Raw genomic sequence first — 15,803 nt, forward strand, 5'->3', positions numbered from 1 at the left:
GAGTTAGAGTTAGATAATTAGATGCATAAATATAAGGAAATATAAATGACAACAAGTATTATCTCAAGTAAACACTTAAGCTGATTCGTAACAAGGATTGCAATCAAACCAAGTTAATAAATGTAATCACCTTAACATGATTAAGTCAAGGGTGACTTGCTCCGAAGAGAGATTATGATCTTTAAGTATAGCAGGATCTTGACAGTGAGAGATAAGATAAGATGAGAGAAAGATGTGTATTCGAGATGTGTTTTTGAACAGAACATGAGAACTCTTTATATAGAGTCTCAAAGATTACAATAAGACAAACTAAGTCTAAATCTGTCCAATTGAAACTTGGGTGATGAGAATCTTTCATTATTTGGTAAATTTAGACACTACCACAAATGAAATAATCAAATTCACATTTCCATTATAGGTAGAAACATACAAACATCAATTTTCCATATGCCATTGCATGGAGATATAAAATAAAACAAAATTTTATTTATTTATTAAAAATGCGGAAAAAAAAAACTTTTTCCTTACAATGCAACTTTAAATGAAAACTATGCTATTACATATTTTCTAGCAATCTATCATAACTCCTAAGTAGTAGCTCAAGAATCTGATCTTCGAACCATGCGATTGCAATCCATCTTCGCTATCAGATTCAACATACTCTTTCTTTAAGTTTCCTTCCATTTGCTTGATCCTGCCAAACATCAAAATGTAACCGAGTCACATTTTGTATTGACAATCATCAATAAGGAACTTAACAGAGTTAGATAGTGGACTTACTTGAAGTAGAGTCAAACTTTTTGACTTGACCTTCTCTCAGATCTTTCAGGTAGTTAGGACAGCTTCGCAACCAATGCACCTTCCTTTGGCAATAGAACCATATGGACTCTTTGTTAATGGTACATGAGACTATCTCAGACTTAGCCTTTCTCTTTACCATTTGGTCAACCGAGTTGACTATGGTCGATCCCTTTCCATTGGGAAGAGAAGGCTTATATGGATATCCAATGTTACCATTGTCAATGTCCATGGAGGTTTAGGAAGTTGATCTTCTAATCAAATTTGCTTTACCAGTCCTCCACCTCCTCCAATTATTCTCCCTAACCCACAAGGAGCTGGAGGAAGTGAAATATGATTTCCATGAGCCAACCACGAGACATCATCTTCATTAGGAAAGCTTGTTCCATGAGATTTGGGAAGATCATAGTTGTCTGAACCAAACATCTACAATGAGAGATATTCAAGTTAGTTGATTTAAGCCCTTAATATAACACCTAATATGAAATATTAATGCTAGGACCCAACACAACATTTTATAACTTAGAAGAGGGATGACGTAATCCAAGCTATAAAATATTTGAAGGTAGGCGAATGACGATTCACCAATTTCCACCATCAAAAATGAAATAATTTATTAGGTTTTAATTGGTTTTGAAACTCCTAGATCTTTTGAGATTTATTGAACTTTTCAATGGCATGTTTCAATCTCGATTGCACCCTCTCAGGTTTTGTGACTGGGATGGCGAGGATCACAAAACAAGGTGTGAATAAACATGCAAATATACTTGGTACCCTTAATATTTATCACTTAATCGCTATTCCGGTTAACCACACGCGCTCCACCGATCCTATGATAAACATTAAATTACCATTTTCCTACCTTGTTAAATCCAAGTTAGTGTGCCGGTTAACCACACACGCTCCACTAACGACTTAAGCAAAGTGAAAAGTGTAATTTCATGGGTTAGCACCAAATTCACATTTTTCCTAAAGTAACTAAGATTGGGAATTTATAAAAGGTTTAGGTACTTTATATTTATCATTATACTTATAATGAAGGGAGAATTAGAGTCCTGTCAAACCCGTTCGGCTAACGACCCTCCACCAGTCAAGGAAGCGGTGAGTGAAAGTGGACACCTATTAAACTGCTATTTTATAGGCAATAACCTTATACTGCCCTTATAGACCGGCTTCGTGAATGAGGTCTACTAACGGTAAAACTAACTTGCTCTTATATATATATATATATATATATATATATATATATATATATATATATATATATATATATATATATATATATTATTAGCTTATAATACTATAAAGTATAAGGGTTGCATTTTAACTTTTAAAGCTCTAGGGTTTGGAATTAAAGTGTGTATGAGACTTTAAAAGTTCCAAAACTTGAGGGCAAGTTTTGAAACTATTCAAAAACTTTTCATTTCTATAACATATGAGTTTAATATGACTTTTAATGGGAAGACTCTTGGACATCCATAACTTGAGGACAAGTTATGGAGCTCATAAAACAATTTATGGGATAAGACTCTTCAACTTCATAACCTAAGACTCTTTAATAATAATTTTAAAGAAAAACTTTTGGTTTTCCAAGACAAGTTATGGAATCCATTAAAGGCCATTTAGATCATCAAATAAACAATCCAATATGCCAAGGAAAACTATATGAACAAGACAATTCAAATCAAACAATTTAAATGTAATTAGTCTAACCATTAAACTAATACAAAACATGAATCTATTGACAATTATCTTTGGAATTGGATTAGAATGATCATTACCACATCAAAAACAGGTTTATAAGCTCAAAAACAGCTTAGTGTAATGATTCTAGTCCAGTTCCATCCTTGAAACTTGAAGATATGCTGTCTGGGGATCTAACTTGTCGAGTGCATGAACCAAATTGACGATTTGGATGAATTTAGGCATGGACTCGTCGAGTCCCTAAATGAACTCGGCGAGTCAGTTGTCCAGACAACATATAAACTCCAATTTTAATCAATTTGCATCAAGTATAATTGAAAACAACCCTAGGCTCTGATACCACTGATGGGTTTTAAGCATTCTAATACTCCTATGGTGTACATGCAACCCTATAAACCTTGGATCTATGTTTTCTCTATTATGCATGAAAATATTTAATATTCCAAGGTTTTATTCTAACTAGCATAATATGAACCAACTATACTACAAAAGCCTAGTTAGATGACATACCTTTTAATGAAGCTTGAAGTCTTGAACTTTAAGAGCTTAGCCCCAATAGTGTGGAAGCCTCAAGTGGAATCACAAATATAGGTGGAAATCATGTCGTGTCGTGTCGAAACACTAAACGGGTTAAAAGTGCTTGACCCTAACCCGACCCATTTAATTAACGTGTCGTGTCATGTCAACCCGTTTATTTTCGTGTTGAGTTCGTGTCGGGTTTCGGGTTAGGGCTATACCTCGAAATATGTTGTGTCATGTGAGGTTAAAAGATTGAGCATGTTGAAAAAGTAGGATTTGGGTAGGTGGAAAGGAAAAACTAATAGTTTGGAGGCATAATAGATGAAATCATAGCAAGTTCAGATGACAAAATTAAAAGAGTGGGAGTTGGGGAGGCGGATGACAAAGGTCATGAGGATGCGATAGTGGTGAAAGAGACTGGGTAGTTTGGGAGAGAATAGAAAATTTGAAATGAAGTCTTGATCTAGACGGCTAAGTCATTTCAACATTACAAAACAATTCAATTTGAAGGCTTTCTTTTACTTATGGTTTTGATTTTGTATCTTTCTAGTTTATTTAAATAATTCAAAATACTTGCATATAAATAAACATGTCATTTTCGAGTCATATTCGAGTTGAAATTCTCAACCCTAACCTTACCCGTTTAATTTTCGTGTCGTGTCGTGTCAACCTGTTTATTTAAACGGGTTGAAATATCTTGCCCAAACCCGTTTATTTCGTGTCGGGTTCATGTCGGGTTTCGTGTCGTGTCAATTTTTGCCACCTCTAGTCACAAATCACCAAAAACACCTTGGAAAACTTGAGAGAATAGTAAGCACACTAGAAATTGGCCCACTCTTGCTTACACACACACACACACACTAGTGCCATTTCATGTGCCAAAGACCTCTTTGTATAGTATGGAGGATTAGGGTTTCATCCATGTAAACCCTAATACCCATGACGTTTCATTTCCATAGGATCCATCGGTTAAAAGCTCCATGGACTATCAATGCAAGCTTAGCCCACCTAAATGAACTTGGCCCATACTATATATAAGAGTCCATATTTAATTAGTTCCTTTTAATCACTAAATTAATTCTAAATTAACTCTTTATCAATACTGATTAAATAATATGATTCTATATTAATATATTAGAACTTATAATATATTAATATAAATCATAAACATACTATTCTCAAAAGACTATCCATATAAATTCTTTCGGTGAAGTGCAACCCAAATGGACCATGCCAAATCGGGTCAAGTACATACCACTTATAGTTATGGACTTAGACACTAGTCTAACAAAATGTACTTATTACCATCGATACTTTCTATGGCCGATGTACCACATAGATCGATGTGAAGAAGCTCAGGAGGTTCAATGATCTTTGTGTTAACACGTGTGGGATGACTCTTCCGGCTTTGCTTTCCCATTCGCATGAAACACACAAATGTTCCTTGTTATACTTTAGAAGTGGCAAACTATGCACATGATCACTAAGAACTAACTTGTTGATGTCTTTTAAGTTAAGGTGCGAAAGTCGTCGATGCCACAGCTAGCTTTCATCAGAATGAGCTTTCATTAGAAGACATACAGCAGGCTTCGCTCGTATCGGTTTCAAATTTAATGGATACATTTCGCCTTTGCGCTGAGACTTCAGCAGAACTGTCTTAGTTTTCTTTTAAATGATCTCGGATCCTTCATCATCAAATGAGACCTTCAAGCCAGTCCCTACAACCAATTGCGAGAAACTTATGAGATTGTGTTGCAATCCTTCCATGTATGCCACATTTTGAATCGAAAAATCCTCGTTCGTGATCATTCCATAGCCTTTTATTGTGCTCATGGTTGCAGAAATCGGGATTAATCGCTTGGTGTTCTCCAACCGTCGAGGATTAAGGTATTAATCGGAAATTTAGGATTAATCGGGTTTGACTGGATTAATCGGTCAACAAAGTAAAAAAAATCGAAAAAAATCAAAAAAATTAAAAAAAAAATCAAAAAATTAACTTTTTTTTTTTACTCCAAAATTTTCAAAATTTCAAATATTATACCAAAATGTTCATATTTTCATATTTTCAGATTTTCAAATTACAAATTTTCTTATTTTCTAATTTTGAAGCACTTGTTTTTCTTAAGATATATTAATATTTGATTAATTTTAATATTTTATTAATAATCTGTGGTCGCCGATTAATCCCCGCCAAGACCGATTATTCCCTTAACACCAGTCGACCGTTGAGCTACCGTCGAACAATTTTCACAACCTTGATTGTGCCATATGAGTTTTTACCATATTTGACACATCCACCATCTTTTAGAGCCCGAAACTCCCTCAGCTCTTCCCTTCTCCCTGTCATGTGACGCGAGCAGCCACTATCGATGTACGATTCGTCGTCAAACTGCTCGTCACTAATAACCTGCAAAAATCAAGCAAATTTAGGAACCCAAAGTTGCTTGGGTCCACGTGAGCCTTTTACAGAACATGGAATAGCAATAGAAAGATCAACCAAATATGTTCTTTTTATTAAAGTGGTTTCATCTTTCCTCTTTATAGTGAAAACCTTAATTTTGTTATCTTTTGGTTTGTTTGAATCAGGTTGTGGAATTTTATTTTGATTATTGTTTTCTTGTTTCCTAGGGTTAGTAGACATCTTCTTCATTTGCTTTTCGTCTTCTGAGACGAGCTTTTCTTTCCCTTGACATCCTTGTTAGGATTCTGCTTTGGTCGAGAATGAAGAGGATGGGATTTAGGACCGAAGTTGGTCTTTCGGTTCTTGTCACTACTCGATTTAGGACCGAAACTGCTTCTTCTCTTCGTCTAACTGCAATATTGGCAGTGAGTGAATGGACCAAAGTTAGCCTTTGATCTTGATTTCATCTTAGAATTGGACGCCTTTTCTATGCGAACAGAATTAGAGTTTTGGGATTGCCAAAACTGATTCCTTTGTTTGAGATTCTTTTGATATCTCCTGTTTCGCTGGTGTTTCTATTCTGACAGTTGCTTTTAAGACTTGTGGATATTTTCTTTTGGCTTTCGTCAGCGTGAGTTTTGCTCTTCATTGAAGAGGTTTCGCTTGCTACCTTTGTAGGTTCGCCTGTAATCTCTTCAGTACCACTTTTGCTTGGTACATCAAAGCTTGTAGGCTTATTGAGTGGTTCTACCACGTATCTGCCTTTAACCCTCCATAAGGTTCTTTATGATAAACTGACAGTCTCATCTGCATTGTCAATTGGGGCGGACCAGAAATGATCATCACAACCACCAATGTTGTCTTCATTCACCAAGGCTGTAAGTTCGGCTGTTTGTTCATGAGCAACTCCTGATGTGGTGTATACCTGATTTGGTATTGTTTGTATCTTTTGATATATCACCGCCTTCTATTTCAGAACTTTGGATTTATCTTGGGACATCCAAGAGAACTCAAGTGAATTTTCAGATATAAGATCTTTGGTAGATTCGGTTTCGCTTTTGACAAATTTTGAACAGTCAACCACATCCTCTACATATATTTCCCTCATATCACTGTCCTCGTCAAATATAGAAGTGTTTTCCACATTTATCTTGTTTTCTGAACTCAACTTGGCATTCAATGAGTCAAATTTCTGCATGGTTTCGGTCTTGATTTTTAATTTATCATTTTCGTCCAAAAGGTTTTTAAGCATGTCCTTATGGTCTTTGGACTAAATAAATGACTCGATTTTATCCAGACCGATCTTGTAGACGTCAGAAATATCATCTGAGAAAAAATAGATTCATAGTTATAACCATCAATATCGACATCTTCCTCCTTTAATTCCAGGAAAGGCAAAATCATTTTATGAATCTTTTTACCGATCACAATCTAAATGCAATTGAGTGATATTAGTATATAAACGTTTAGCAATCAAGCAAAAAATGTTTATTTGTTTCAAAAGCTTCAAATTATCACGTTGCAAATAAATTACTTCATCTTTCGTCCTAACTAACTCCACTTCCTTCGTCTCTATCCACATCCTTCTCTCCTCACTCTTGGAAGACACCCTGTTGAGTTGATCAGTTAGGTTAGAGTTTGCTAGGTGATTCTGTTTTAGACTACCACTTAAACTAGAAAACTTAAAATTTAGTTCATTTAATTTCTTTCCATGGTTCGTGACATGTATTTTTAGTGATTCAAGAATGGATTGTACCTTCCTGATCAACTGATCGTAGTCGTTGATTTGCTCACACATTGCTTTGGTAGCAAAGCACTTGTCTTCTCTTTCCTTCGCTTTCACACTTTCACCCTCGGTTGTGTAGCCTCTCATTTGTGAAACTCCAGCAGTCACCATCAAACTTCTTCCAGCAAACTCAGAGTTACCTTCCTTCGCCACAAACACACACACACACATACACCCACCCCTCCAAACACACCACTACCCCAACCCACACCCATACCCCCACAAATACACACACACATACACATATACACACACACACACACCCACCCCAACCCCCACTCCAAATACCATTCTCACCCCCACCCCAAACACCACCCTTACTAACACCCCCACCCCCACCCCCACAAAACACACAAACATACACATATAGACACACACTCACACACCCACAAACACACACCCTTGCGCACCCCACCCCAACCCTTAGAAACACACACACACCCAATACCACTACAACAATCACCGACCTACCGTCACCATCACTACCACCACCACCACCCCATCACGAACATCAGCACCACCACTGCGACCACCATCACCTATCATCACCACCACTGTCGCCACCACCACCACCATTGTCGCCATCATCGATGTGACATCCCCAATTTCTCGGCCAGAAAATACCGATTTGTTTATGCTTTGTTTTAAAATCAGAGTAATCTTTTAAAGAAAACAGTTGTGGAATTTGTTCCCAAACAAAATATGATAAAACTTAATCAAAAATTTCTCAAAGAGAATGTACTTTTCATTAAATAATAAAACCTCGGGATGTCATGTTCCGATACAGACCAAAAAGCATAAACAGTACAATTTAACCTTACAGGAGTTATTTACAACTACTGGTTTATAATCCAAAATCTCTCGTCAAGTCAACCAACTTATACTCTTGTGCCATTACCTGTAATGCTAAGAAAACTGAGTAGGTAAGGCTTGGGAGCCTGGCGAACATATAGGGATTTCGAGCCACAATAATATAATTATTATATTCAATCATCAATCAATCAATCAATCAATCAATCCAATTTATCCATCCCTATTATCTCATTTATTTCTTAAGGATTTACCCTAAGAATCAACTATCCTTTATTTATTTATTCCTAAGGATTGAGCTAAGGAATTGACACAAAGTCCACCACTGCCAAGGTCCTCAAATTACAACCGGAAAATACTTAGTTCAACATACTAAACGAACACCTAGTTCTAACACTCCTAGTGAACACTTAATTCAAAACATCTGGTGAATACTTAGTTCTAAAACACTTAGTGAACACACTTAGTTCAACAACACCAAGTAAACACATCTAGTTCAAAAATACTTAAAGAACACATTGAGTTCAAAACTACCAAGTGAACACACAGAGTTCAAAAATACCTAATGAACACGTTGAGTTCAAACACCAAGTGAACACATAGAGTTGAAAAATACCTAACGAACACATAGAGTTAAAAAACACCATGTGAACACATAGAGTTCAAAAATACCTAATGAACACGTTGAGTTCAAAAACACTTATTATTTCGTCTCACATCAACTATTTCATCTACCCATGTTCTACCCAATATATTTGTAGATGCAAACACATATACAATTTAAATCTTTTAAAACCTGTATAAAACATTAATTCAACATCCATCTCAAGTAAACAAACAATGTATAAACACATAGTACGTACTTCATAGCAAATACTTCATATCTATGTGTTAGAAGAAAGTAACTACACACTCACTTGATAATACGATGATCGGACAGCACTACGGTTCTAAATGTAGTATTCTTCGGTGAAACCGGGATATCTTCCAAAAACCAGGCTTCTCGCGGGCAGAGTTTCGGCTCGAAATTCTTTTCTTCTTGGGATCGTCAGTGCTTCGAGATTTGTTTCAAGTGTCAGGATGATACCGGGGCTTCGTGGGTATAACTTGCACGTAATTCGAGGTAATATGGAGTGAGAGGAAAGAAATTGAGCAACCAATTCGGTTGGACTCGACTTCTATTTACAGGAAGCTGAAATCTTATGCTCATGTCGTGAGCCACTAATGCTCATCTCGTGAGCTCGATGTCTTGGCGTTCTTCATCGGGCCACTTGCCCTGGAAGATGTCTATCACCTGCTCACGTCGTGAGCTACTAATGCTCACGTCGTGAGCTCTGACACAGGGATTGAAGTTCGTTCCCCGAATTTCATAAATTCATATCTTTTGCATACGAGATTCGTTTTCGACGTTCTTTATATCCACGCGTAGGTGAGATTATGCTCTACAACTCTCGTTTAGACTCCGTCGGCTAATTTTGAATTTAACTTTTTTTATATTATTCTTAGTAGGTTAGGACAGGAAAAATCCGTTAGAAATTCATAACTCCTTTATCTGACGTCCATTTTCGTCTGTCTTTTTACCGTTGCATTACTATCGACGAGATCTTCGATTCTCGTTTAGATTGTTTCGGCTAGAAACTACTCGATCTCATATTCGAACTTTGGGATGCATACTGCTAAGTCGAAACTTCGAAAAATCATAACTTCCTCATACGAAGTAAGATTTAGACGTTCTTTTTATGCACACTCTCGGTTTAACGTATTTTACAACTTTCGTTTAAATCACTAAGGCTAAATATCGCACTATCGTAAATTCACTATTTACGTCACACAATTTCGTACCGGTTCTGTCACGAAACTTCGACAGGTCATAACTTCTTCGTTATAACTCAGATTTCGGCATTCTTTATATATCCGGAATCCTTGTCACGACCACTACAAACTAGTTAAGATTATTCATTCTAAATAATCTTTTATCAAAAAGTCACTTTTGATGCTTATCGTCTCTAAATTGACTAGCCCGAATCTACGGGCGTTACAATCGACACCACCACACCCCTACCTACCCACACGTACCCACTCTCAATCCAACCCCAAGAAACACGCACACACACACAAACATCCCCCCTAAACACACAACTACACCAACCCACACCCCCATAAACACACACACATACATACATACACACCCACCCTATAAAATACACAGCCAACCCAACCCCCACTGTCACCCACACCCCTACAAAACACACTCACACACAAACACACACCCACACCCACCCCCACCCACCCTAATAAACACGTACACATACACACACACAAACACACACACACATACACACACCCACCCACCCACCCAACACCACTACAACAATCACCAACCTACCATCACCATCACCACCACAACTACTACCCTATCACTAGCATCACCACCACCGCTACCATTACCACCTTTGCCACAATTTCGACCGCCATTACCACCGCCTTTCATAACTACCGTCACTGCCACCACCACCACCACCGTCGCCATCATCGACACCACCACTCCCCCAACCACCGCTACCATTTTCTAAAAATGAAAACCAATAGACATATACACATCTAAATGTGTTTTTTAATTTTCTAAAACTGAAAATGAAAAATGAATTAGTTCTAACTAAACACGATTTCTAAATTTTCCAATGAAAACTGAAATGGAAAAACGAAAAGTGAAAAGGAAAAACGAAAAACAGAAAATGAAATTTGTTTTTCCGTAACTAAATGCAACCATAATGTTTTAATATATATATATATATATATATATATATATATATATATATATATATATATATATAGTTATCCACCTCATAGGAACAGTAAAGTTCCTAAGAGTTTGGTAGAAATGGTCCCTTGATTATAGGTTATGTTGCAGAGTGGGATTCGTTTTTCTAGATGGCCATTTTATGGAATTATGTGCATTCTTCGCACACATGTTGTATCACTGTAAAAAGGGAGACGCCTTTCACTTCCCGATCCTTCCACCGTCTTCCTTTTATCTCCCGCCGCTTCTTCGTATCGTTCCTTCCACGCTCTGTGACAGTTTCTCTTTAGCAGCGATTGAGCACCGCCATCACCACCATCTATGCAACTGATTTGATTTTTAATCTTTTCGGATTTCGTTCTTTGTTATCTATCACGCCTTATCAAGCGACAGTTGGTTTGCAAAGCATAAACCCTATCCCCTACGCGATTAGGGTTGGTCGGCGATTAGGGCTTCAAATTGAGTTTCGTGGGATTCTCCACCAGGTTTCTCATTCTACGATTTCCTCATAAAGGATGAAATTGATTCAGTATTTTCTTATCGCTATTTCAATTTTGACTTCTTTTGATAATTTCGTGTGAACGGGAGGTGGTCCATGTTGGGTGTCGTCGGAATGCTATTGGCGTAGGTTTTCACAAGCATCGGAGTACTCAACGTTCCTAATTGGAACGATGCCGGTAAATCAGAATACTCCGCATCATCATCAACCCTATAGCTTTGATTTCAAAGGTTTCTGCATTATTCGATCTATTTGTTCCCACCTAATATTCAGATTTGTTTGCTCATAGGAGAAGTCTGTTTTCAAGCTTTGGCTAGGTCATATTTAGAATCCATCTTCTATGTTTTTTGATGTTGATGTTGACATGAAGGCGGCTTATAATTGGTTTGAAGAGCTTGTGGTTCTCTAACAGTAAGTTTCATGTTAGTCCTTGAGTATAATTCATTTTTTTTTCAATTATAGTCCCAAAGCATTTTGTTATCAAATTTTGGTAACTTATTTGAGATTATATTAGTGTATTTTTTTTTTCAATTTTCTAAGAAAGTGCACTATATTTTTTTTGTCTAGAAAATAGTCATTTTAGTTGGAAAATGAACCAAAAATGATATAAAAAGTTTAAATATGGACCAAAATCGCAAAAAACAGCATTACTTGAGGACCAAGACCGGTTACTCTTTGGACAGCTGTTGAGCATATTCAAAAAAATGCTTGCGCTTCAACTCAAATTATGAGGGTAGGCATGCAAAGTTGTTCAAAAAAATGCTTGCGCTTCAACTCAAATTATGAGGGTAGGCATGCAAAGTTGTGTGTTCGACAAAATGCCACATTGAAGATTCTCTGCTTTGATTGCCTTCAATTATTAGGTTTGTATTTGTCTATTTTGTGGTTCTTTTTTGGACCGGTGTTTCACAAGATGTTGGCAAGGTTAATAGAATGTAGTTGCTACTTCATTTTATACTTATGTAATGTTTTTCTAGTCTTAGTTGTTTGATTTTTAGATCTACAAACTCAAGAAAAAGATCATGTAACGGTCTCTGGAACAGGGTTTAAGGCATTTACAAGTCCACAACTTCATCGATTAACTATAAAAGCTACAATAAACAGTGGAATGAAATGAACCATTCCATTCCATTGTCATGTTTATTTGGCATCCTACCTCTATTTCTTTATATTGTGTCACTATAAACTACAATTACAAATTTTTGTTATTAAGGAATTGTACCTTTCATTTAAAGGTAGAAATGTGTTTACCTATAAAGAGTGAAACAAATGAGTTTGTATGTAATTTCATGAGCTCTTATCAAGTTCAATTAGCTTTTAATTTCCAAATCAATGTTGAAATTGGAATGCATTATTTGATCTACATTAGAATCAAATATGTTTTTTTTAGTTGTTATTAGATCAAGATTACCATGAGATAGAAAGATAGTGGCTTTGCATCTTCTATGTTAACAAATGGATACCCCTAAAGCAGGATTCCTCCTCTAGTTTAATATTTAAAAAGAAAATATATATCAAATTTAATAATACCCTCAAGGCCTCAACAATAAGTGTGGGTCTCGTTTTTACATTTTTCCATATTAAATAAATAGATCGCCTTACCTTACAGATTAGATCACGTAATATAAATAATTAACAAAAATTGAGCTGAATATTTTTCGATTTTAATATCTATTAAAGTAAAACACTTTTCATATAAAAAATCAATAAAAAACCGTTGTAATTATGGCGGCATGAGCCATTTCTCTCTTGCATCGCTCATTGTATCTTTTTTTAAAGCTTCATCCTCCAAATCTACCTACAAATAGTCATTGCAGCTCTTAGGAGATATCAATTCCCGATTCCTACCAAATTTCAATACAAATTGAAGATTTTTCTTACCCATCTGTTTAACTAACCCAAATTCCACAATCAGGACTTTAGAATTATACCCATGAAGGAGAGAGGAAAGTCTGTGAAATCAGAGCACGAAAACACCAATTTCTTCTCAAGTTCCAACTATTTCTCATCGTCATTAGATCTTCCATGTAAGAAACACCCGTTTAATTCATCATCTGTTGGAGTCTGTCCCTACTGCCTCAAGGAGAAGCTGATGAATCTTGTTTGTTCAGATTGTGGGGAACAGAGGCTCTCCTCTTGTTCTTGCTCCGATGTGTCTTCATACAGGAACTCATCTTGCAGTATGGGTGTGGGAAGTGTTGGGAGATTGTCGTTTTTCATAGAGAATGAAAAGGGTTGTAATGGTGATGAGAAGAAAACACTATTGTCACACATGAACCAGATCAGCATGATTGAAACAGAGACAGATGATGTTGTTTTTCTCAAGAGGAGCAGTAGTTGTGTTGTTGAGGTCAAGAAAAGCAATAGCTTTTGGAGAATTGGGAAGATTTTTAAGAAGAAGAGAGAGAAAGAGAGGTGTAGTGAGAGAAATAATAGAGGTGGATTTGATCATGCGAGGGAGGTTTGTGTAATGGATGTGTCAAGATCCAGGTCTCTCAGTAGCTTCATGGATGGAAATTTTGGCCATGAGGTTGGAAGCGTGGCTTGTTCAACTGCAAAAGTTTCGGACTTTAATCAATCCGAGTCACGAATGAGTGGTTTTAGAGGTGGATCGATTGATTTCGAAAGTGGGTTTTCTGTAAAAGATTCTGATTTCATTAGAATGGATGATGATGATGATGATGATGATGATGATTCAGAGTTCATTGATTTGAAGATTGACTTATCAGATAAGTCAACTAAAGATGAATCTGTTTTCAAGAAGTATGATCCACCAGAATTAACTTGTGGAGATGGCATGGGGTCATCATCATGTCGAGTTACATTGAATGAGAGAGAGATCGAGAAGGTGAAGAACAACCACACGAAGGCATGGAAAGGGATTTTTAAGCATCATTCTGGGAAGAAAGATCTTATCACATCTTAGAATCTTGATAATGAATCTTGATTCTAAGAATGCCAAATATTACATGTAATATGAAAGAAGGATCATTTTTATTCTTAGCTTAAGATGTTGGTTTTTTCATTTGATGTGCCTACCTACCAGTGAATATGACGTCGCTTTCAATGTCTTAAAATATCGTTTTTTAATCTGAACTTTATGTACTAACAAATATAGTTCACAAGATTTCGGATGACTAATTCTAATGTATTGAAGACATTAATAGACACATCAAACATAAGATGGCAAGAATCATGCTTTTGAAAAGTTGCATGGAAGATGGAGTGAATTTGAAGGAAGCAAGTTAAAGTAAGGGATTGGGGCGGGGCTTTTAATGAACTTCAAGATTTGATTGATGCATCTTTGTTAACAGAACAAATGTCCCGGTGTAAAAACTCGTATAAAAAAAGCAAAAGAGTTTCAATTAAGACCGACCATTTGTTGAAAACAATGTCTTAATCACTAGATTAACATCGAGTTTAATAGAGATTTAACTTGGAAAGGTAGGTGCAAGTTTATCTAAGATACGGCAGACACTACAAGAAATCTCGTAATTGTTTGCGACACTTTTACCGTCAACAATAACTTTTAGCGGCGACATAATAATTTAGTCGCCGCTAAAAGTCATTGTCGCCGGTAAAGTGTCGCCGACAATGCATGGAAAACCACGATCCGCGTCAAACTGTTCTTTCAAACACTATCTGTTCGATTTGTCTATGATCCAATGGCTAGGCTCGTCTGTCTCGTTAATCAATAGCGGCGACAATGTTGCCGCTAATAGTTGAGAAATAAACCGCAATTTATCCCTCTTTCGCTGTCGCCGCTATTTCCTAATTGTGGCCGCCTAGATATTGTCTGTCACAGATACACCACAACGACATGTCTTCCTGCTCAGTTTGTTACACTTTAATTTATATATATCAGACTTTCAGATAATTTTAGATTATATTTTCCAATTATATTTATGGATTCGAGTAATTTGGAACACCCCTAAGTATTAAAAAAAAAGTTAAGTATTGTTTTATTAATAAAACTATTATTAGTTCATGATGTGATAGATCTAGATTTTTGGAATCTATTTTTTTAGGGTTATGCTTTAAATACCATATTTATTAATATTTTACATTTATTAAGTCAATCAAATCAAATTTTTAATATTTGATTTGACATTATTTTTTTAACATAAATTATTATTATGTTATTATTATTATTATTATTATTATAAATTTCACACAAAACTTTATCATTCGGACGACATTATAAATTCGAACGGCTATATAGAACTGGTTTATAATAATTTTTATATTTTAGTATTAATATTATTATTGTAATTATTGTTATAAATTTCGAACAATATTTTATAAATTAGACATTGTAAATTCAAACGGTTATATAAAATCGGAACAAAAGCAAAATTTATCCCTATTAATTACGGATCAGAACATTCGTCTGCATAAAAAACGTTGTATAGTGCTTGACTAACTGTTTTCAATCTGCATAACGCACCACACAATTGTAATATCATACCAATTAGTATCTGTACTT

At 35.9% G+C, this 15,803-nt stretch overlaps 1 protein-coding gene across 1 annotated transcript; it reads left to right on the plus strand.

Annotated features, from left to right (window-relative positions):
* The first annotated feature begins 13,250 nt into the window (after nt 1–13,250).
* On the plus strand, nt 13,251–14,243 carry LOC111910438 (uncharacterized). The gene has a single exon (XM_023906269.1). The coding sequence runs from the start codon at nt 13,251–13,253 to the stop codon at nt 14,241–14,243; it is 993 nt and encodes a 330-aa protein (XP_023762037.1).
* The last annotated feature ends 1,560 nt before the right edge of the window (nt 14,244–15,803 follow it).

The sequence above is a fragment of the Lactuca sativa genome, chromosome 8 (assembly GCF_002870075.4).
Source record: "Lactuca sativa cultivar Salinas chromosome 8, Lsat_Salinas_v11, whole genome shotgun sequence".
Lineage (NCBI taxonomy): Eukaryota > Viridiplantae > Streptophyta > Magnoliopsida > Asterales > Asteraceae > Lactuca > Lactuca sativa.

What these genes read in the sequence shown, in the direction of transcription:
- LOC111910438 (XM_023906269.1), top strand. Translation starts at nt 13,251, where the DNA reads ATGAAGGAGAGAGGAAAGTCTGTGAAATCAGAGCACGAAAACACCAAT.